This window comes from Dysidea avara, chromosome 8 (assembly GCF_963678975.1).
Source record: "Dysidea avara chromosome 8, odDysAvar1.4, whole genome shotgun sequence".
Classification (NCBI taxonomy): domain Eukaryota; kingdom Metazoa; phylum Porifera; class Demospongiae; order Dictyoceratida; family Dysideidae; genus Dysidea; species Dysidea avara.
Window position 1 is genome coordinate 9,507,717 of NC_089279.1, and position 22,754 is coordinate 9,530,470.

Sequence of the window (22,754 nt, forward strand, 5' to 3'; positions counted from 1 at the left end):
CATGTAGTTTGTTGTTTTACAAACACATTGTTTATTTTACATATCACAACATTTATTAAGTAATGTAGTCACTAATAGTAACAGTTATAGAGAATTTGCACAAATGGAAATTACTAATACTAAAAAAATTGTAAGTTGTCACAAACTTCATCATATAAGAGTGTGCAAATACTGTAAGAGTTTGTTGCAATGTGTAGCCAGTTGTCTGACAGTAAACATTTGATCATTACCTCTGTATAAAGACACAATAGTCTAATTCTTGTGGTCAAGTGACCACTTTCACTCCTTTCTTTATTCAGGCCTCAATTTCCTCCACAGTATGCGAGACATCTGTTAGTAGGTCACAATCAGTAGCTGTGCTCACTACATTGTCTTTATGTACCTGAAGAACAAATCCACCACAGATATATGTATATGATATGTCCACACATTCTAACTTATCCCTTACCCCACAGATTTTTCCAGCACCTCTTTGTGTTATAGCAACACATCTGCCACATATACAAGGGTAGGAAACATGCTGACAGCCACCACAAGAAGACCACAGATGTTGAAACAAACTCCAATTCTTTTTATTCCTTCATTCCAGGCTTGATAGTACACATCACCTAGAAACACAAAAATAGAACTTATACACTCATATACAACCGTAGAAACTTTTTTATTAATGTAGAACACGCAGTTGCAAAAATGGCATTACTAGCTAAGTCTTTACCCATATGGATTGGCTGGTAAGATTTAATGACTTCATTGTGTATTCAAGGACAAGAAGGCCCTCCATGCTATGAAAGTATAAAAACCATTGTACTACCAATTCTGACTGTCTCTTAGTTAGGCTTAAAGCCAAATTTAAAAAATGTGGACAAAAGTGACAAAAACACCAAACTTTTTCCACATATGTAGTACAACCTTAACTTTAATTTTTTGATAGGATCCATCTTATTCTAAAAAGGGCCTTTCCATAAAAGCATTTTTAGTTATGTAGCTAAAGAATTTTCAAAATCAGCAAGCCATATAAGTGCTAGTTTTGTTCTATTTTATGAAAGAGAACATTATGCAGGGTTGAAGATTAAATCAACAGCTGATAAACAATAATATTACTCTCACAAGCTGTATTCAATGCTGACAAGTAATTTTTTCATTCATACTGACTGTTACTGGATCTGCGAAAAGGTACCTTTTCCACACACAAAATTTTATCCATTTTTTGAATTTTGAAGCTTCATAACTTTTTGATCATGGCATATAATAGCCTGAAATTTTCCATGGTGTAACTACAGTATCTGGCTGCATTCTGGTACTAAGAGCAAGTTAATCAGTATAAGGAGTCAAGTGTTACATCATTTTGTTTGCTGGTACTTAAAATGTGTGGAAAAGGTACCGTTTTGCAAATTCAGTCACCTATAGTTTACAATGTATACAGCTTGTATGATCCACAAACTGTATAGAGAAATTTCTCTATAGTTGCTCACTATGGAAATGAATATACACTGTAATATTTGCAGTGATTAGTTTGTGGTATATAAATGAATATCTCTTACATAATACGTTTTATTTATTTATTAAGGCATTACAGCACAAGTGCTGAAGGTCAGTGAAAAATAACTTTTAGTATTGCATGTTTACATTCAGCATTACCGTGAAACTTAGCAACCAAAGATTACACATAATTAGCTTTGACATGCTACATTAGGATGTAAAGAACACAGAATTGCAATATGTCATCAATCACTTTATCAAAAGTGTAGAATTTCAACTATGACATGTTTGGCACAATTGTATGCATACAATATTGGGTAAGATAGCTGTTCTGAAATCACATGCAAAGAAGAGTCCAACTAGCACAGTGGTCATGGTAATTTTATTACTGTGAAGCAGAACTTTATAGATGACTGTTCTAGCAGTATTATTCTTTCAAATTCCCACATTCAATAAATCAGTCCTGCAAATACAATTTTGAACATGCAGCACTGATTAGTTTTCAGAAGAGCTTAGTTCTCTTCCTTGCTGTTTTTATTTCTGTTATGGTACGCTTGTTGTATCATAAGTAAACAATTGAAGAAATGTACTCTACTAGCTTCTCCTATTATAAACATGGTTAAATTTTTGAGGGGGGGAAACACTCCTAGATCTGCGCCCCTATGCCGGAAATTGTACACTTCAGAGCGAGTTAATCTAAAGATTCCATCTGTCAAAGTATGTACATGCTTGAGGAGAGTGCATATGCACTGCACAACACAACACAGTGCAACGCAGCCTAGGGATATTTGTGGTGGTGATCTGGTGGATATTGCATGCTTTAAGTGATTGTGGTTCAAGTGAATGTAAAACACAGAGCGGAGATGTGCTTATCTTTGTGTTACAGGACTGCCTGACTGCTCTAATAGAGTAATTGTGAATAAAACACAAAACAGACGTGTGTTGATAAATATTTAATTTAATGACATAATTTATAACTTAATGACATCCTTTATAATTTAGTGTCACTTGAAATACCCTAGGTTATTCTAAAGTTTCAAATTACTATTTAAAATGCAAAAATTACAAAAAGACATATTTCCAAACCTCGGATGGCTTCCCAGCATGCATGCCTGAGATGGATCCTATCAAAAATTTTAATCTAATGTGGTACGGAACTCACAGAAAAAAAATTGGTGCTTTTGCCAGTTGTGTCCACATTTTTTTGCTAAGCCACCTAACTATCTGGGAAAACCGGTTTTATTGCTGATTTAAAGTATTCAAAATATACCGGTTTTAATTAAATATTCAGAGTGTTGTAGCTTTCCAATGGTGGTAACTATGTGTACCAAAGTTTCACACGTTTTACAACAATTTATCACCTTTCAGATTATCCACTGAAGAAGTAGTCAACAGCTAAGTTCCCCACAATTTTAGATAGTTTTTTTTTTTTTAACCGGGGTTGACTATATCAGGTAAGCTCTAAAAAGGGTGGACTGGAAGGCAGGCAAGAGGATGTTTAAAATAGTAAAGAGGAATGTGTCGGGATGAATGAGGCAAAGTTATGGGTCATTCAGGGCTCAAAACTGGCTAAAATGAAAGGAAATTTACAGCACAGGTCATTATCTAATACCACATACCTGTATAGCCACACACAGCCATCTCCTGGTTGGCCAGGGCTCAATCAAGGCCCCAGACCACTCGTACAGCTCACCACTGTGCTTGAAAAAAGCAGAACACTTTACCCTGGTCAACTATGACAGTGAAATTTGATAGTGCATTCATAAAGCGTGAAAAGATCAAACTTCCTCTCTTGGACAATAAGACCGGCTTTCACAGATCCAGTCACAATATGCTTTGAAAATAGCCTATTATGCCTTTGAGCAATGCTCAAAAATCCAGCATATTATATAGTTTCAAAATCAAGGTTATGCACTAGAGTTGGTTGTTTTGTCAGCCTTTCCTGACTGCTGTATTAATGTAAGTGACTGCTCTATTAGAGTATATTTTCTGCGAAGTGTAAATAATCAGCCAAGAAACTATAAAAAAAATAACAGTACACATTTTCTTGATATGAAATGCAGTATTAAGTTTGTGTTTGCTGTATTTTTGGAACTCACATTGTACATTAAATTAAAAATCTTGAAAATCGTCCTATTGTGCTGACATAATGCTTGATGCTTTTGCCGGACTATTATGCTCAAAATTATGCCGGCATAATTGGCACAAGTCCACATTGTATAACAGAAGCAAGTGTTCCTTACTGACTAATTTCAAAGCACCTTCTCGTCTCTTTGTGAGCCATACTGCTAATCTTATTATCTCATCACTTCAATCTAGGGGTGGACAATATACCAATCTTTAGGTGTTGTGCAATATATTTTTAAAACCGAATCACTAAATATTTAACATTTAGTAATACCACATACCGAAATTACCAGTTTTCAAATTTATTATGGCAGAACTTGTTAGCAAGAGTGGAGCAAAGAGCATAACATGGGACTACCAGTAAGGTACTAATGGGAGACCAGTCAAATAATGGGAGTACTATTGGTCACCCTGTCTAAAAAGTTCACCTCCGATTTGTTTTCCCACTTTAAGAGTAAGCATTGTGTAGTCTACAATGTGGTAATTGATGCAATGATACATATTTAGTGGGTATTTATCAATATTTATAATATTGATAAATACGCAATATTTATAATTTAAATACCATTGTATCATATTGATCAATACCACCCACCCCTACTTCAATCTCATAGACTTTGACATGACTAAATGTCACAACTGGAGCTAACACCAGATTAGTAAGTTACTGACCATTCTGCTATCCTGGGATGACGGAACTTGTTTTCCATAGTGAACTTGGAGATGCCATCAAAGTGAGCTTCACAACTGAAGTGTTCAGACCATCCTGTGTAACACAAGAGGACAAAGTCAATGGACAGAAGTACACACAATTCCTGTACATGTTTAAAGACATTCCATACTCAGGTGCTCAAACAAAATAAATAAAATTTGATTGTTGCCACAATATCCATCTTATTGAATAGTCCACTGTGGCCATTCCATTTTTTACTCTACCACATTGCTTACCAATTAGATGTTATAAATATCTGTCTGTTCCATACAAGAGCGTCGGATCTGTTGGGAGGGGGGGGGGGGGATGGTATGGCCCCCACTTTTGGGGGCAAGTAGCTCAGGTTGAAACAATCAGCCAAAGCTTTACACACACACACAGAAATACATATGAGAAGCCATACAACCATCATGTAACAGCATTGCCAGTGACATCACCAGTCCACCACAACTGTCAAGACATTCACTGTATTTAGTGCACCGTATAGCCTAAATATTTCAAGGGAGAAATTTTTTTGCTGATTTCACGGTTTTGGGAGTTATCAGTGAAAATTTTATCCTTGAAATATTTTGACCTCCATACATTTTGGGAGCGTTTGCAAAAATTTTATTTTTAGCAACACTGCTCAACTTCGAAATATTTGCCCCTCAAAATATTTACAAGGAAATTTTGGCGTAGAAAAAATTTGACAAATTCACACTTCAACAGATTTGACGAATAAAATGTGAACGAATGGCAAGAAATTTACAAATTTCTGATTCGTCTAATTTTCTGACGTCAAAGTTTCCTTGCATACGGTATTACACACAAAAACACCTGTAATTTTAGTCCTTGGATGTGATATCTGTTGTTCAAATATTTTCCTGGATCCCATGCTGTGAGAAGTTTAAATGGTGGAAAGAGTGCCACATCAGTGGAATTGTATGATGTAGACTTGAATCGAGGGTGGTAGCAGATCTAAGAGGGCAGTCTCACTGTAGTGTGTGAGTGTATGGGAGTTGCTGACTACTGAGGATTAAACCTGTCCAGAAGACTTTTGTGAAGTTGATTTATCAAGTAGTCTAAAGAGAAACATACAAGGATACTGAAAATGAAAGTAACCAACCATGAACACAGTGTGGTATTCACATGATCTACACTCAAGTTTGGGAAACAGACATCCCAACTTGCAGTTCCTTCAAGGTACAATGCTTCACATGTGGATAACAACTGTTAATGTTGAAATTCTTGTAGTGTGAAGTACGTAAAGCATAAGGAGAAGACCTTCAAGTGATCATGATTTCTCACGTGATATATACACAGGTGTAGAGGAGGGATACCTTAGGACCATTACCAAGTGTCCAGATTACGCAGGTGTTCTCATGTGATCAAGTGTCCTGATTAACAGGTTCCATTGTAATCAATAAGCTCTGTAGCATAGAAAAATGGTACAGCCACAGGAGACTATTGTTACACTACACACTTACCAGAGTCAGTACCACTGATGGTTTTAGTGACTCCATTACACTGGATATCTATACTGAACAATAAAACTTTATACCACAATCAATACCTCATCATTATACCTACCTCATCAGTGTAGCAGACTTGGTCCACCTGGTACTTCTTCTTAAAGTGTTCTGGAGGATGAATAGTTCCCATCCAGACAGCATATTCTGGTGGCAGACGAGGAACAAACAAACTTGATTTTCCTGTGCCTACTTCAACAGCTCTAAATCAGTCTGCCTCTAACACACCCAAAATTAATGTCCATTGGAATTAAAGCTAAAACAAATAATGAATATTTGTTATTCATTTGTTAAGAAATGTTCATATTCAATGTTCAGTCAAGTAGACATTTTACCTTACTACACTACACACACACACCCACACACACACACACACACACACACACACACACACACACACACACACACACACACACACACACACACACACACACACACACACACACACACACACACACACACACAATTATACTACACGCACACAAACACACACAATATTATGAAGAAACATTCATATTCATTACTCAGTCAAGTAGACATTTTACCTTGAAAAGCTGCTGTAAACTGAAAGTGGTCATTCATTTTTAAAGCAAATACATGTATGTGAAGGACTATTCATTCAAGTTGTAGTAGTAATCAGCATAAATTTGTCCCTTTCAAACACCTAGTTATATAAGAATAATTCCTTCATTCATTTGTTAATTTGAAGATCCTAAAATTTGATATTCATTTCACTCAGGAAACTCAATGTGTTAATCTGTAAATGAGTCCACAAATATCTAATAAATTGCCTTATGTATGCATTCAGCTCTAGATCATATGGTGGGGGGGCGGTAGGTTTGTACCTTACATAGAATTGGTCTTGGACAAGTACCAGGAAAAGGTCTAGCTGGATTTCTGGTGACCATAATTGGTCACTGTCACAAGTACATTTAGTTACATACAAATTAAGATGTTAGGTATGACATTTGTATAGACTGCTCTATTAGACCATCTTGAAGTTTTACCTACAAAAGGCTTCACCCTCCCTCCCAACTGTCAACTAAGGCCGTGCCAACTCACATTGCATTTCCACTGAAAGCCTTTGCTTCATGTTGAAACATTGGCTGCTATAATATTGTAGTAGCATGACCCCAACATGCAACATACTAGTTATATAACTTGCTTGTAATAACTCAGTAGCTATGTCAGTAACATATTAAATATATCAATTTTGGTTGACCATTTGGTGCTAACACGGACATTACATTTTGAAATACACATATGCATGTACATATATATAGATGCATAGCCCACATATGGATGCAAAAAGCACGCATGTGTGCGCACACACACACACACACATCCTAAAGCAAAGTCTTGTAAAACACAGCTATTGCCATCAGCACCAAGATACCTGAGGAACTTGAGCATTGTGCAGGCAAATCCTCCTGGGGCAGGGCTGGTAACCCACAGGAGGGCTGTCCAGGTCTCACACACAGAGAGGTCGCCAAAGTTCCACAATGACCCCAGCACTGCTAAGCAAGACAAGGACAGTTGGGCATTTGCTTACCCAGTAAACACAAACACACACACAATTTTTCACTTGCCTAAACACTTCATCAGTTTCACAGGTGTCTCAGTACAATATTATCATTATTTTTGTTCTCCACCTTGTAGCACTACTACTGCTCCCTGTGGACACTGCTCCTCCAACTTACTGCATCATCGTTCACGAACTACAAACAGTTTCAGAGGTACCTTGTGAGTACAGAGTATCCCCTCCTAGCTCTTAGGTGAAGAGACAGTCTTGTGCACGAGACTAGGTGAAGACATGGCGGCTTACAACAAATTTCTTGCATAAGCGAAGCCTAACCAACTCACGTAGCACTTACATGTAACTTCTAGAACAGCACACTGACAGATCCCCCTGAAGAGCACATATCGTAAGGTGCCTTATTAAACGCGCACGAGATCGAACTAACGCACAGGTGCTTATACAATTGCGTGGTAATAAAGGAGTGTGGCCACGTGGCAGGGGCGTGGGTAATTCCCTCAGTTAAACCGAAGGTGCAGAGTTCTATTGTCAGAGAGAAGAATGGCATCTAGTGACCAGTGAGTTTAGTATACGTATAGTAAGGTAAATGAGGGTAATTCCGGACACTCTTTAGTAAAATCGCTCTAACACTGCACTCACAACGAGTTAAGACAAATTCTAGGAATCGTTTTAAAGCCTATATTATGGTGCATCTGCAGTACAAATTTCGTTTCGATACAACCAACTGCTGAGGAGTTATGAGCCGAAATTTAACAGCGTGTAAAAATGCAACATGCGACTAATTCCGGACACTTCGAATAACAAGCAAGTAGCGTCTTCCACAGGTTAGACCAATCCTCTTTGAAGTATGGAGACTAAAGTACCACTCATCTGCAGCTTATAAATCAAGTAGAAAGTTCATACCGTTTGGGAGAAAGCAGCAGTGCGTATTTTTTAACGTTTATGTAATTCGCGAATATTTTCTTTGTATTCAACCGAGCAGCTGCTGAAAAATCGACTGCCACTCCGCCTGTGCTGCATGGATTCTTATGATTTTTAGTACGCAATTAGCCGAGAGTATGACCTTCATATAAATCTTTGAAAATCGAAAATATGAGCTTGGACTGTCTGGTTAGGTAAACATTTTCGATAGGTATTATATATATAATATTGATGTTGGTTGTTTTAATATAAAGGAATGAAATGAAGGTGGGAAATCAGCGAAGCGTCCAATCCTTTGCAAGAAAAGGAAACACCATATGGTTGGGATAACAGCAACGGCTAAATCCTTTAAATACAGAACATACATACCAGGTGGTATATCCGCGACAGGTAAAACCTTTGATAGTAAACGTAAAAGAAGCAGGTATAACAGCGACAGGCAAATCCCTTAGTATAAAACGTATAGGTGGTAGCAGTAATGCCAGCAACTGGTAAGACCTTTTACATAAAAAGTAGGAACAGGTAGTGAATTTATCAGACACCATTGCTTAAAACCTTTAGTATCAAACATCAAAATGGCAGCAAGAATACCTACGAGTGATAAAAACCATTGATATCACACGTCGAAAAAGAAGGGGGAAATGTTGCTCCCTTAAAACCTTTAACACATTGGCGTACCTTAGATTGCGGTATATCCAACGAAGTTAATATGTTTCTGTACGGAACCATGTTAATGCTGTGAGTAAATCAGCTGCAACTCCGTGATTTTGTTCAAAACGTAATTAGCATTGGGGGTTTTACCTCGGGTTTTATTCTTTCGCACGTGTTTTTTTCGCGCGCATTCCTTTGGACCATGCCACCAAACTGGTAAGTGTGAAATTTGAAGTGAGAAACTTTGTTACTGTACTGTGATAATACCAACATTATAGATTTCATTATGGGTATCTAGCTACTTCAGCATCTGATTTATAGAGAATTCTTACGCTTGTTCTGACGGCCGGCATAAACGGCAATTCGAGGTACAGTATGCTTACAGAGATTGGGTAGTAGCTATTGCTGTGGAGCACCACTAGTGATGATCACTTTTCTCCCCTTAGCAATGGAGCCACCAAAGAAGTGACCCAGAAGGATCAATGTGACTCTGCCATCACACAAGTCATTTGTGTGGGAAAGCCCATATAATATGGAGGGAAAGATAATTGTATCACTAACGAATAAGGTAGGAGATGGTGCAAGCAGTAGAGTGTACGTAGGTACAATGAATTGTAGAGAATTTGCTGTTAAGAAGTTGAAGGGTTATTCTTATAGCCAAGCTAGTTCACTTGTAAAGTCATACGAGCAATATTTGCACATGCATGATCATCCTAAAGTAGCCAAAATATATGGTCTCTGTCCCCAGTCTGGCTATGTAATTATGGAACTTTGTGAAAAGAAACTAGGAGATGAGGTTGTGCGTTCACTTGAAGACTTAATGGTTTTTTATGGATATGAGATGCCTCTTGATTTATCAATTATTGCGCTGACTGACATCAGTGAGGGGGTTGGCTTTCTCTACAGTAATGGCATAATACATGGAGATATTAAGCCATCAAATGTTTTGGTAAATGGGTTACATCGTGATGAGTTTTTTTAAAGCTTACTGACTATGCTAATGTTCCAACAGCCCCACAACGTTCTTCTCATTCTACTACGATGAAGCAATTAATGACACCTGGTACATGTCACAAGAATTGCTTTCAAATGGTGCATTTCCACTGAGACCTACCAAGGCTTCTGACATATATGCGTTTTCCATACTTGCCTATGAGCTAGTATGCTGCAAACCTGCGTGGTGCAATGTTTCTATGGCATTAATTGACAATGCTCGGCATGGGTTACGGCCTGTGTTTCCCACAAATGTAGACACAACACTTTCTGGCTTAATCAAAGAGTGTTGGTTGCAGGATCCAGAAGCAAGGCCTAATGCACTAGCAGTATTGAAAGTTTTAGAAGACTTCTTTGATGCGAGGCAAGAGAATGGTGGGCATGATTGCCCTGATAGTGATAACTAGCCAGATGTGGATATTACTGATTTTGGTGCTAGTACTTATCAGTCTCAACAGTCACATGAAGCACCAATTCTGTCTCTCCTCACAGCTCACAACCATCATTGGCTCCTTGCATTATAACAGAATTAGAATCACTAAAATCTAAACTGAAGGTGGCACAACACAAAAATTTTCAAGTAGCTGCTATTGAAGCATTGCAGGGTGGAAAAGATGTCACTGTTGTGCAGCCAACAGGTTCTGGTAAATCTCTCTGTTACGTTGCATCAGCCCTTATAAAATAACATTAGTTATTGAGCCAATGATAGCAGTTATTACAAACCAAATTCAAAATTTGAAATTAAGGGGGATAGATGCATTTGCACTAGGCGGTGCTGCAGGAAATAACAGCCAAATGAATTTTCGCAAAGTGTTAAGGAACCCATGTGATAGTGAGAGGCCTCTCATTGCATTTTGCATCCCTGAATATTTATTTGGGACACCAGCAAATGGACGCTACCAGGCAACCATCAGTCAGTTTAGTGCATTAAAAGACAAAGTAGATGATTTGCATCTCATAGTTTTGGACGAAGCCCACAAGATTTTAGATAGATTGCCATCATATTGACCAGCGTTTGATGGCATTAAAAGGTTGAGACAATTGGAGTGTAAGCTCCTTGCAATGTCTGCTACTCTGACGGAAGATCAAATACAAATTCTTCAAGCAGATTTTTTACACAGCGATAACTAACTGAAGGTGTGCATCGGAAAAACCTCGTGTTGCATTTAAGACGATACAAAAGACAAAAGCCTCTTGCGTTAGATGACGATGCCGAGATAGATTCAGTAGATGATGCTGAAAGGGATAATAGTGATTCACTATCAATCGAGTCATCATCTTGGTCAAGAACTGCAAAAGACATCATAGAAGTTCTAGATTCGAATGTGCGATTTGAAGAAAGAGTTTCAGTAGAGAAAAGACTCTTAAAGGGGGATGCTTCTGTGCTGGTGGCAACTGAGTCTTATGAATTGGGCGTTGATAATCCTAGAAATAATCAAGTTATCAGAATTGGTTGTCCAAGGAATCTAGGTGTTCTTTTACAGGAGTTTGGCCATGCTGGCAGAAAAGATGGCATGGTAGCAAATGCTTTTCTTTACTTCAATGAATGTGTTGATGACAAACGTTTAGGTTTGTGGATCAAGGAAGCACTTGACCGCGCAATAGATGGGGATGACAAGTAGACACATGAAGATAAGAAGCGTGAGATGATTCGTAATTATGTTGAAGCTTGGCGATTTATTTACATTGTTTATCACGGTAAATGTTTGTCTTGGGCTCTCTCATTTTTTTATGGAGGTGCAGGTGATACAGAACCTCCCACCTGCTTTGTATCGAATAGTCCTCTATGCATGATATGTAAGGCATCAGATATGCTTTGTGAAGAGTGCTGTGATATTAAGGACTACCTGTGCACACTACTGTCTGCTGTGTAACAGCTTCACAATGCAGGGTTGAGCACTGTAACTAAAAACTTTGTTAGTAGGTGTTTTGATGAAATCAACAAGTCCATATCAAGACACACGGTAGTGTGTCGTGCGGCCCAAGTAGCCGGCACGCCACACCCGTGAGTATATTGACAGGAAGAACGAAAACGTCATTTTCACACCTTTGTATCTCGGTGATCACTTATCTGATTGGAACCAAATTTGCTACACAGTTGCCCGCCAGCCAAGGGAGTCTACATTCCAAATTTGAAGGAAATCGCTAAAGCCATTTCCGAGATACGAGCTGCCAAACTTTCGTTTTTTTTTCTTCGTTTTTTTTTCTTCTTCGTATTTTCGCACACTTGCAAAAATTGCTATAACAAGCAAACGCGTACTCCGATCGCCTTGAAATTTGGCACACAGAAAGGGAGTCCAAAGGCGAATCCTAGCATCAAATTTGGTACAAATCCGATGAATGGTTCAGGAGTTATGACCGCTTATTCGCGTAAAACAAGATCGATTTGTTGTCACGCCTACAGGGTAAACCGCTTCATGGAATGAGTTGAAAATTGCTATGTAGATGGAGTAACAATCGTAGGAGTGCCTTTTGGTGGTTTGAAAGGAATCGAGATAAAGACCACGGAGATATGACACAAAACCCAACCTGTGTCACAATTACGCAATCGATTTTTATGAATAAAAAAGGATTAGTTTTCACGCCTACTAGGCAAACCGCTTAGAGCAATGAGCTGAAAATCGGTGTATAGCTGGAATAATCTTCATAGAAAGTCCTTGCAGTAGTACAGAAGAATCGGATTACAAACCACTGAGTTATGATTCGAAAGCCAACTCCGTGTAGCAAATGCTAGATCGAGATACTCTAATAGAACAGTCACCCTAATAGAGCATTCGGCTAATTTATTTATTCCATTATAGAATTTTATTACATCACAAGTTATTCTGTAGGGAGTTCAGCTGCAAACAGTTAATCTTATAGACAGTTAAGCAAGAAGACAGTCACCATGTGGAGAGTTAAGCAAATATATCACTATAGAGATTCAGGTCACACTGAAGAAAGTTCAGCTATAAACAAGTCATGCACTGTGTAGAGAATTCAGCTATAATTAAGTCACTCTCTAGAGAATTCAGTTACACAGAATTCAGCTACACACAAGTCACTGTGGAGAGAGTTCAGCTACAAACAAATTACCCTTTAGAGTGATCAGCTACAAACAAAACACATTGCAGGGTGTTCAGCTGCAACAAATCAACCTTTAGAGCGATCAGCAATGAACAAATCAACACAAATCTACCTGTAGAGAGATCAGCTAGAAACAAATCACCCTGAAGAGAGTTCAGCTACAAAAAATCACCCTGTAGAGACATCAGATAGAAACTAGACACAATGTAAGGAGTTCAGCTACAAGCAATCACCATGTAGAGAGTTCAGCTAAAACAAATCAACCTGCAGAGAGATCAGCTACAAACAAATCACCTTATAGAGAGTTCAGCTACAAATGATTACCTGTAGAGAGATCGGCTACAAACAAATCAACCTGCAGAGAGATCAGCTACACACAAATCAACTTGTAGAGAGATCAGCTACAAACAAATCACCCTGTAGAGAGATCAGCTAGAAACTACACACAATGTAAGGAGTTCTGCTACAAACAAATCACCCTGTAGAGAGATCAGCTACAAACTAGACACAAAGTAAGGAGTTCAGCTACAAGTAAATTACCCTGTAGAGAGTTCATCTACAAACAAATCAACCTGTAGAGCAATCAGCTAGAAACAAATCACCCTGAAGAGAGGTCAGCTACAAAAAATCACCCTGTAGAGAGATCAGCTAGAAACAAATCACCCTGAAGAGAGATCAGCTACAAAAAAATCACCCTGTAGAGAGATCAGCTACAAACAAATTGCCCTGTAGAGAGATCAGCTACAAGCAAAACACCCTGTAGAGAGTTCAGCAACAAAGAAACCACCATGTAGAGAGTTCAGGTACAAACAAATTACCCTGTGGAGAGATCGGCTACAAACAAATCAGCCTGTAGAGAGATCAGCTAAAACAAATCAACCTACAGAGAGATCAACTACAAACAAATCACCTTATAGAGAGTTCAGCTACAAACAAATTACCCTATAGAGAGATCAGCTACACACAAATCAACTTGTAGAGAGATCAACTACAAACAAATCACCCTGTAGAGAGATCAGCTAGAAACTACATACAATGTAAGGAGTTCAGCTACAAATAAATCACCCTGTAGAGAGTTCAGCTAAAACAAATCAACCTGCAGAGAGATCAGCTAAAAACAAATCACCTTTTAGACAGTTCAGCTACAAATAAATTACCTTGTAGAGAGATCGGCTACAAACAAATCAACCTGCAGAGAGATCAGCTACACACAATTCAACTAGGAGAGAGATCAGCTACAAACAAATCACCCTGTAGAGATATCAGCTAGAAAAAAATCACCCTGAAGAGAGGTCAGCTACAAAAAAATCACCCTGTAGAGATATCAGCTAGAAAAAAAATCACCCTGAAGAGAGGTCAGCTACAAAAAAATCACCCTGTAGAGAGATCAGCTAGAAACAAATCACCCTGAAGAGAGGTCAGCTACAAACAAAACACTTTGCAGAGAATTCAGCTACAAACAAATCAGCTTGTAGAGAGATCAGTTACACACAAATCAACCTGTAGAGAGATAAGCTAGAAACAAATCACCCTGTAGAGAGTAGCTACAAGCAAAACACCCTGCAGAGAGTTCAGCAACAAAGAAACCACCATGTAGAGAGTTCAGCTGCAAACAAATCACTTTATAGAGAGTTCAGCTACAAACAAATCACCCTGTAGAGAGATCAGCTAGAAACTAGACACAATGTAAGGAGTTCAGCTACAAGCAAATCACCCTCTAGTGAGTTCAGCTACAAACAAATCAACCTGCAGTGAGATCACCTACAAAAAAGCACCTTGTACAGAGTTCAGCTACAAACAATTTACCCTGTAGAGAGATCGGCTACAAACAAATCAACCAGTAGAAAGATCAGCTACACACAAATCAACTTGTAGAGAGATCAGCTACAAGCAAATCACCCTGTAGAAAGATCAGCTAGAAACTAGACACAATGTAAGGAGTTCAGCTACAAGTAAATCACCCTGTAGAGAGTTCAGCTAAAACAAATCAACCTGCAGAGAGATCAGCTACAAATAAATCACTTTACAGACAGTTCAGCTACAAACAAATTACCTTGTAGAGAGATCGGCTGCAAATTAATCAACCTGCAGAGAGATCAGCTACACACAAATCAACTTGTAGAGAGATCAGCTACAAACAAATCACCCTGTAGAGAGATCAGCTAGAAACTAGATACAATGCAAGGAGTTCAGCTACAAGCAAAATCACCCTTTAGTGAGTTCAGCTACAAACAAATTAACCTGCAGTGAGATCACCCACAAAAACGCACTTGTACAGAGTTCAGTTACAAACAAATCACCCTGTAGAGAGATCAGGTAGAAGAATTCACCTTGTAGAGAGTTCAGCAACAAAGAAACCACCGTGTAGAGAGTTCAGCTGCAAACAAATCACCCAGTAGAAAGATCAGCTAGAAGAAGTTACCTTGTAGAGAGTTCAGTTACAAAGAAACCATCGTATAGAGAGTTCAGCTACAAAGAAAGTACCCCGTAGAGAGTTCAGCTAGAAGAAGTCACCTTGTAAAGAGTTCAGCTACAAAGAAACCATCATGTACAGAGTTCAGCTACAAAGAAACCACCTGTACAGAATTTAACTACAAACAAATTACCCTGTATAGAGATCAGCTAGAAGAAGTTACCTTGTAGATAGTTCAGCTACAACAATTCACCCTGTAGAAAGATCAGCTAGAAGAAGTCACCTTGTAGAGTGTTCAGTTACAAAGAAACCATCATGTAGAGAGTTCAGCTGCAAACAAATCACTCTGTAGAGAGTTCAGCTACAAATAAACCGCCATGTAGAGAGTTCAGCCTCATACAAATCACCTTGTAGAGAATTCAACTACAACAAATCACCCTGTAGAGAAGAAGTTACCTTGTAGAGAGTTCAGCTACAAAGAAACCACCATGTAGAGAGTTTAGCTGCAAACAAATCACCTGTAGAGAGTTCAGCTAGAAACAAATCACCCCGTAGAGAGATCAGCTGGACGAAGTCAAAGAAACCATCCTGTATGTAGTTCAGCTACATTTCAAGTCACCCAGTAGAGAGATCAGCTGCAAAAAAATATCCTGTGGGGAATAATGGGCATGTAATAAATATATGTATATAATTTGTATAATTACTAATAAAATCAAAAATAATTGAAGTACTAAAATTCTTCTTTAAGTTCTTTTCTTCTTCCTGTAGTAAAGAAAAAAACACATGGGTTAAAAAAGCCCCAAAGCCAGCCATAGGCTGGCTTTGCAGTATACAAATACAAAAAGAAGTGATATCTAATCAAAAACAGCCAAGCTGTAAAAAAAGGTGCGGCCCCCAAAAAGGCCATGGTGAAAAAAGATGTGAAATCCAAGGTGGCGGCCAAGAAATGGCTGTGATGGTGGGTTAATGGTTACATTTTAATAACAACAATTTAGGTGAATTTGGTGCCAAGACCAAGCGGCACAAAATTCTGAATTGTCGTTATTAAAATGTAACCATTAACCTACCATCACAGCCATTTCTTGGCCGCCACCTTGGATTTCACATCTTTTTTCACCATGGCCTTTTTGGGGGCCGCACCTTTTTTTACAGCTTGGCTGTTTTTGATTAGATATATGTAAGTGCCTGGAGTCTATAGATAATGAACTCGTACCTTGGGGTTGTGGTATGGTGATAACAGATACTCCAATGTCAAGCTTTTCATGGTGCAAAGTATTATACGTTGCTGTTCATCTCTGCCTACTAGATCTTTCTTTCACATTTCGACCTTTTGAAAACCATTATGAAGTACATAGTCGATACATGGTTTCCCCTGAAGGAGAAGACCATTTAGAAAGGCCTACACAAGTGATGTCATTGAATCCATCTTGTACTGTGATTAAAAAGATACTGGCCAGTTCACAGGATATCACAATTAGTCCAACAAAGAGCTCGCAAGCAAGAAGAATGCAGGTGAAGCCTAGGTTGATGAACATTTTTGAAAAGTAGATGTGGCAACCAGGTGACGCAGACCAGTTAAAATTCCTTGGGTTTGGTACAGCATCAACAGAGAGTGAGATTTGTTTGTACTTCCCTGAAGTGCAGAATTCCCCACATGCCATCTCTGATCCTCACTATCTACTTCATTGCCTTCAGCTGTCTCGAAGCCAGGCAACAGTTAAGGAATTAGAAGTAAATCTGGATGGAATAAGGAAAACTCTTTTGATGAACAGATCCTACTGTCAAAATATGTGCAGGAGAAGGATGCGATTATATTGTTTCAACCAAACAAAAGATAAACCGTTGTGAGGAGCATCCTACCATGGCTCTCCAACCAAGTGGTCCATGTTGCTGCCACATTGTATACATTTACCCAAAACAACTGGATGGAGATGGTAGACGATGGTTTTTTGCTATGAATACAGGAACTGGCAACACTATGCATAACCACGCTGCACCTTAGTATGGAAAATTTCCCCTAGAGTATTAGCAGATATTTCTAATGCCGTTTCTCACAATCTGTCAGTCACACCCAAAGAATTACAAAAAGGGGTTGGAATGCCTAATCGTCCAATGGAAGCATCTTTGCCTGCAATAAATTTAGATAGAATGAGAGCAGCTGTGAAAAAAGTAAGGAAGGAAGTAGAGAAAATAGATAATGATAAAGTCAACCCATTTAAGATTATTGCATCATTCCCTGCCATAAAAGCAGGAATAGATAAACAGTGCACAGTCTTGGAAAGCAGAAGCAAAGAAATTGATGAACTGATTGGAGCATACCAACTTGATGGAGACAATGCATATCAATTTACAAGAGACAGGAGATGCACTTTCTTTCAGTCACCCTTTCAATTGTATCATTGGTACAAGGCAGATGCCTTGTTCGTTGATGTTGATTATACTGGGAATCATCATTTCCCTTACCTTTTTAATGTTGTATGTTTTAACAACAATACAAAGGGTTATATGGCATGTGGCAGGGTGCTGATGAATCACCAAGATGGCGAGTCTATAGAAAAAGCTTTGTCAGTGCTGTCTGCTAATATTAAGCAAGCTTTTCCAAGGTATGAAATGACAAGTGCTCATAAAGAAATCCTTTTGGATTTTGCAGAGGGAGAGGCTAATGCCTTTCGAGAATCCTTTGGTATGGAAATCAACAATATACTGCGTGGTTGTTCAGTACACTTCATAAGATCTGCTATGAGAATAGCAAAAATTGTCGACCCTTCTACACATTCATTGGGGTATCAAATTTTCTTGTCAGTTGCAAAACTAGTACCTGATAATCCATCAAAGGATAAAGTACAATTAGCCTTCAATGTTCTATCAGGATCTGAACTGTTCACAAAATTGTCAGAAAGTTTACCACCACCCTTGTGTAATGTTTCTTCAGGAGAAGTAGACACAGTAAGATGGAGTAGGGTACAGACATGGACTGACTGGTGGACACGTCCTGCAGTCTTGCAAAAATTGAGCAATGCCTTCAGTTCTATAAACGATGATGAATGGGATGACCTACCTGGCACTAACAATCCTGTTGAGTCAATTAACAGGCAATGTACACCAGACAACTTGAAATGTGTTCGCTTAAACCGTTAGTTGAACACTTATACCTAGAAGATCGTCGTCAGGCAGTATTGCAAATTGCTTCAGAGGTTGGAATTACTATTTCATATAAAACCAAAAAGAAAAAGAGAAATCGTCGACCTCCCAAAGCCCGAGAAAGCAGAACTGCATTGGGAGTTCCTTCAGGCAAGAAAGCTGTTGGTCTCCGAGTAGCTGTAGAGTACTATAACTCAGATGATCAACAAACAACGAGATGGTACAAGGGAACAGTCATTTCTTATTCATCTAGAGGATATGTAATTACCTTCGATGGTTGTGGGCCAGATGAAAATGAAACAATTCGCTCTTTAAAACAGGGTGTGGATAAGGGCGAAATAAAGCTGCTATGACACTGCAACTTTTACAGCATTAATTTTGATTATTTAGTTTTAGTTGTTTACTTGTAAACTGATAATTCAAATAGCTGCTTTGTAGGCAATAAATTAATAGATATGTAGCCATTTTACTGCTTTATGTTATGTAAAAATTGAATCACTATTATAATCACTACTCTAATGCATGCAGGATTAGATGTTTGTGTCCCTTTTATAGATCATTTATATATATCGTTTGATCTGTTTGTTACTTGTCACTAAATCTCCATCTTTTGTTAATCAACTTCCCTCTTTTGTCCAGTTGCTCTCTGTCAAATGAATTTTGTTTATAATATCATCTCCTGGAACTCAACTTTGGAGTTGCAATGCATGAGAAAATCCATGTGGGTGGCATGACTAACAGTTTGAGGGTCAGGTATATTAATTATGATTAATACAAAAGATATTTAAGTAATTATTTCAATTTTAACCATTAATTATAGTAACTGCTTCATTCACCTATTTTCTTGTGGCACTTGTAACTTTTTTCTCTATGACAGACACTTTGGAACCCAGAATTACAGGCACCAGGAGGTAACACCCCATGTACATAAGGTATAGTATAACTACCAGTATATGTGTGCAAGGTTATTACTAGGGTATTACACCCAGACCTAGCGTGGCATTTATATAATACAGATTTTAATGTAAGCACAGGGTGTATTAACTAGCAATGTAATTTATTTGTTGCTCGCAACTAACTAGTTAATTATCCACTCAGTCAAATAATGATTGACAAGCTGTTGCTAAAACAGTACAAACCAGTGAATCACTGGTATAGTTTCAGTACAAAATCACTGCTAATAATGAATAAACAAACTGCTTTTTTTTAAATTTATATTTACAGGGATGACAAGGCTGTTCTTCAGCTGTGCCCTGAGTTGCACAATATGTTCCTGGTTTACAGCTGGGTGGCTGGAGCAATAGGGGTAAAGTTTCTTACTGAAGGTAACAGCAGTAGCAACACCCTACTCAAGCATCAAACCTGGGACCTCTTGATCATCAGGTCGATGCCCTACCACCTGGGCTACTGCTGCTGCTGCTGCTGCTGCTGCTGCTGCTGCTGCTGCTGCTGCTGCTGCTGCTGCTGCTGCTGCTGCTGCTGCTGCTGCTGCTGCTGCTGCTGCTGCTGCTGCTGCTGCTGCTGCTGCTGCTGCTGCTGCTGCTGCTGCTGCTGCTGCTGCTGCTGCTGCTGCTGCTGCTGCTGCTGCTGCTGCTGCTGCTGCTGCTGCTGCTGCTGCTGCTGCTGCTGCTGCTGCTGCTGCTGCTGCTGCTGCTGCTGCTGCTGCTGCTGCTGCTGCTGCTGCTGCTGCTGCTGCTGCTGCTGCTGCTGCTGCTAAAACAGCAAAAAGCATGCATAACTCTATACCCATACTGGTTTAGTGTTGGTCACAGTTTCTACAAAATCACATACCCTTCACTTTATTGTCACTAGGTATATGCCAGCACAAGTATATATAGTGATGCCATTCATGACAACTTCAACACTGCACCATCTGTCTCCACAGTCTGGCAGTCGGCAAACACAATAAATTTGGTAATTTTCTCTCAAAGGTGAGGCCAAAGGTCTAGACAAATCATGGCTCCCAAGACTTTAGATTTTTATGAAGCTTCTGGTTCAAGCTATACTCCATTGCATGCTGTGTAGACATATGCCAATGAAAGCAATCCACAGTCACATGAGCTATCTTGTTGAGTTGCACTAGGGAACGGAATACCAATTGAATGGAGTGGTGTGACATAATATGTAAATGTCACTCTAAAGTGCTAATAACAATAAATACTTAGGTTTAAAGGAAGAAAATCCATTCCTCCTGGAGGAGACTGAGTGTAAGACTTGGGTGGCCTGCAGTTCTAATCCTGGGGTAGGAGGGATTTTTTTCCTTTCTTTGGCCCTTTTCTGTTTCACCTTATTGTTAGCTAGGTTAAGTAATCATTTGAAATCTGAACAAACTCGCAGGTTTCTTTTTCAAAACAGAGTGTCTTGTTTTCTTACATCTTGTGAGTCTCCAACATTTGGAAAATGTAATCATAATAGTCTCTGATTAATGATGATTAAATTTAAACCATGCAGTTCTTCTTGTGTATGTATGACTGTCAGTTTGCAAGTTCATGTTCATCGGAAGGTGGGAGTCCCTTTTAATCATGGCTAACCTTTCCATTTCTCAGAAAGTTTGGGTTTTTAGTTTTATTCACATCTTGGACACTGCATCAACTGATGGTTGTGAGACTTTGACACCCAAAACTTGACAAAATTCTTTACATGAGATTTCGACTTCAACTTATCACACAGAACACCCACAGTCAATTGATTGTCCTGGAAACATATTGCAGTACCACATTAGTAGCTACTTCTGACATAGCTAAATTACTACTTAGAGTAGATGTACCAACTTACTATCAGTACCTATGGCAAATTTTTGTATGGACAGTCCTATATGTAGTTCTTTGCTATGTAAAAAGATATACCGTGAAAGTTGTCCTCCAGAAATTTAGGCTATAACTATGTTACATACATGTTAGCCAATAACACACCGAATGTTGTCACACATGCTTAACAAAATGCAATATACTATAAACCATTGTAATTTGGTAAACCTTGTAAATTTTCATAAAGTACATTATATAAACTGTATGCATTTAAAATGGACCCCAGTTATTTTTAATTCACATTAATGACCTTCCTCTCTATCTTCAAAGTTCTAAATGTTTCTTATTTGTCGACAACACCAAAGTTTTCAAGAGAATTAATCAACAGGAAGATACTATTCACTTACAGTTAGATCTTGACTTTCTTTCACTGTGGAGTCATGATACAGATTTAATCTTTAACACCATAAAAGTAACTACTTGAGTTTAAATGTAGGTTTCATGCTCAGTATCACCTAGATGGTTCTGATATTCCTATAAAGCAATTACAAAAGGACCTAGGAGTCTTTATATCTTCAGACCTGACATGGACCTCTCACATTTCTTACATAATTGCTAAAGCATACAAAATTTTGTGTTTACTTCGATGGACCTTTGGTAATTTGCATAACCCTATGGCTAAGAAAAAACTCTATTTAACCTTGGTCAGGTCACAGGTATCTTATTGTTCACCAGTTTGGAGGCCTCACCTATCAAAAGACATACTTTTATTAGAACAGGTTCAAAGAAGATCTACAAAATTTATATTAAATGATTATCACTCTTCTTCTTTCGATCGTCTAGTTAAACTCCAAATACTGCCACTGATGTACACCTTAGAGCTTTTAGATATTATATTTTGCTTGAAATCTTTGAAGTCACCATCTACACATTTTAATATTCACAACTATATCACATTTGCTACAAGTCCTATTTGGTCATCAACATTCAACAAGTTAGAACACAAACTTGCCTTAAACAATGTTACCCGCCATTCATACCTTTACAGACTAATTTGGCTCTGGAACTCCCTACCCCCAATTGATTGCACCCTTTCCGTTTCAACAAACAAGCAAATAATTTTCTTTTTTCCACTTTTTTCTGTAAGTAAAGCTTTTGTTTTCTGTTTTGTAAGTAGTTAAGTAATTAATTGTTATTAATCTTATGGCTGGTAGCACAGGTTGCTACCAGACCATCAGCATACACCCTTTCTTTTTGTATCTCCTTCCTTGTGTCACTTTGCATGCCCTTGTATATGCTGTAAAGTCTAATGATAATAATAATGGCACAAAATTATTTTTGCATTAACTTTTTACTGTCCAACAAGAAAAGCAAGTTATACAGCTTTAAAATATGCAGTAAAACCACGCCTCTACCTCAGTCTAACTCTGATTAAATCTAGGTCATGCTCTCCCAGGTA

General features: G+C 38.4%; 1 protein-coding gene across 13 annotated transcripts in view; it reads right to left on the bottom strand.

The window, feature by feature from the left end:
• LOC136264137 (xaa-Pro dipeptidase-like) overlaps window positions 1-22,754 on the bottom strand; it is a 55,524-nt gene that overhangs the window by 637 nt on the left and 32,133 nt on the right. Inside the window, exons 1-10 of one of the 13 annotated variants that reach the window (XR_010704975.1) lie at window positions 7,701-7,785; window positions 7,479-7,627; window positions 5,888-6,082; window positions 5,785-5,832; window positions 5,424-5,727; window positions 5,135-5,379; window positions 4,279-4,372; window positions 449-608; window positions 231-382; window positions 5-171 (exon numbers count right to left, since the gene is read on the bottom strand). Coding sequence is in view for 10 of the 13 variants with exons in the window: in XM_066058844.1 (XP_065914916.1) it covers window positions 605-608; window positions 4,279-4,372; window positions 5,785-5,837; window positions 5,888-5,970 (234 nt within the window). In the remaining 3 variants the exon portion in view is untranslated. The other 12 variants (XM_066058851.1, XM_066058848.1, XM_066058847.1 and 9 more) reach the window with 12 other exon arrangements.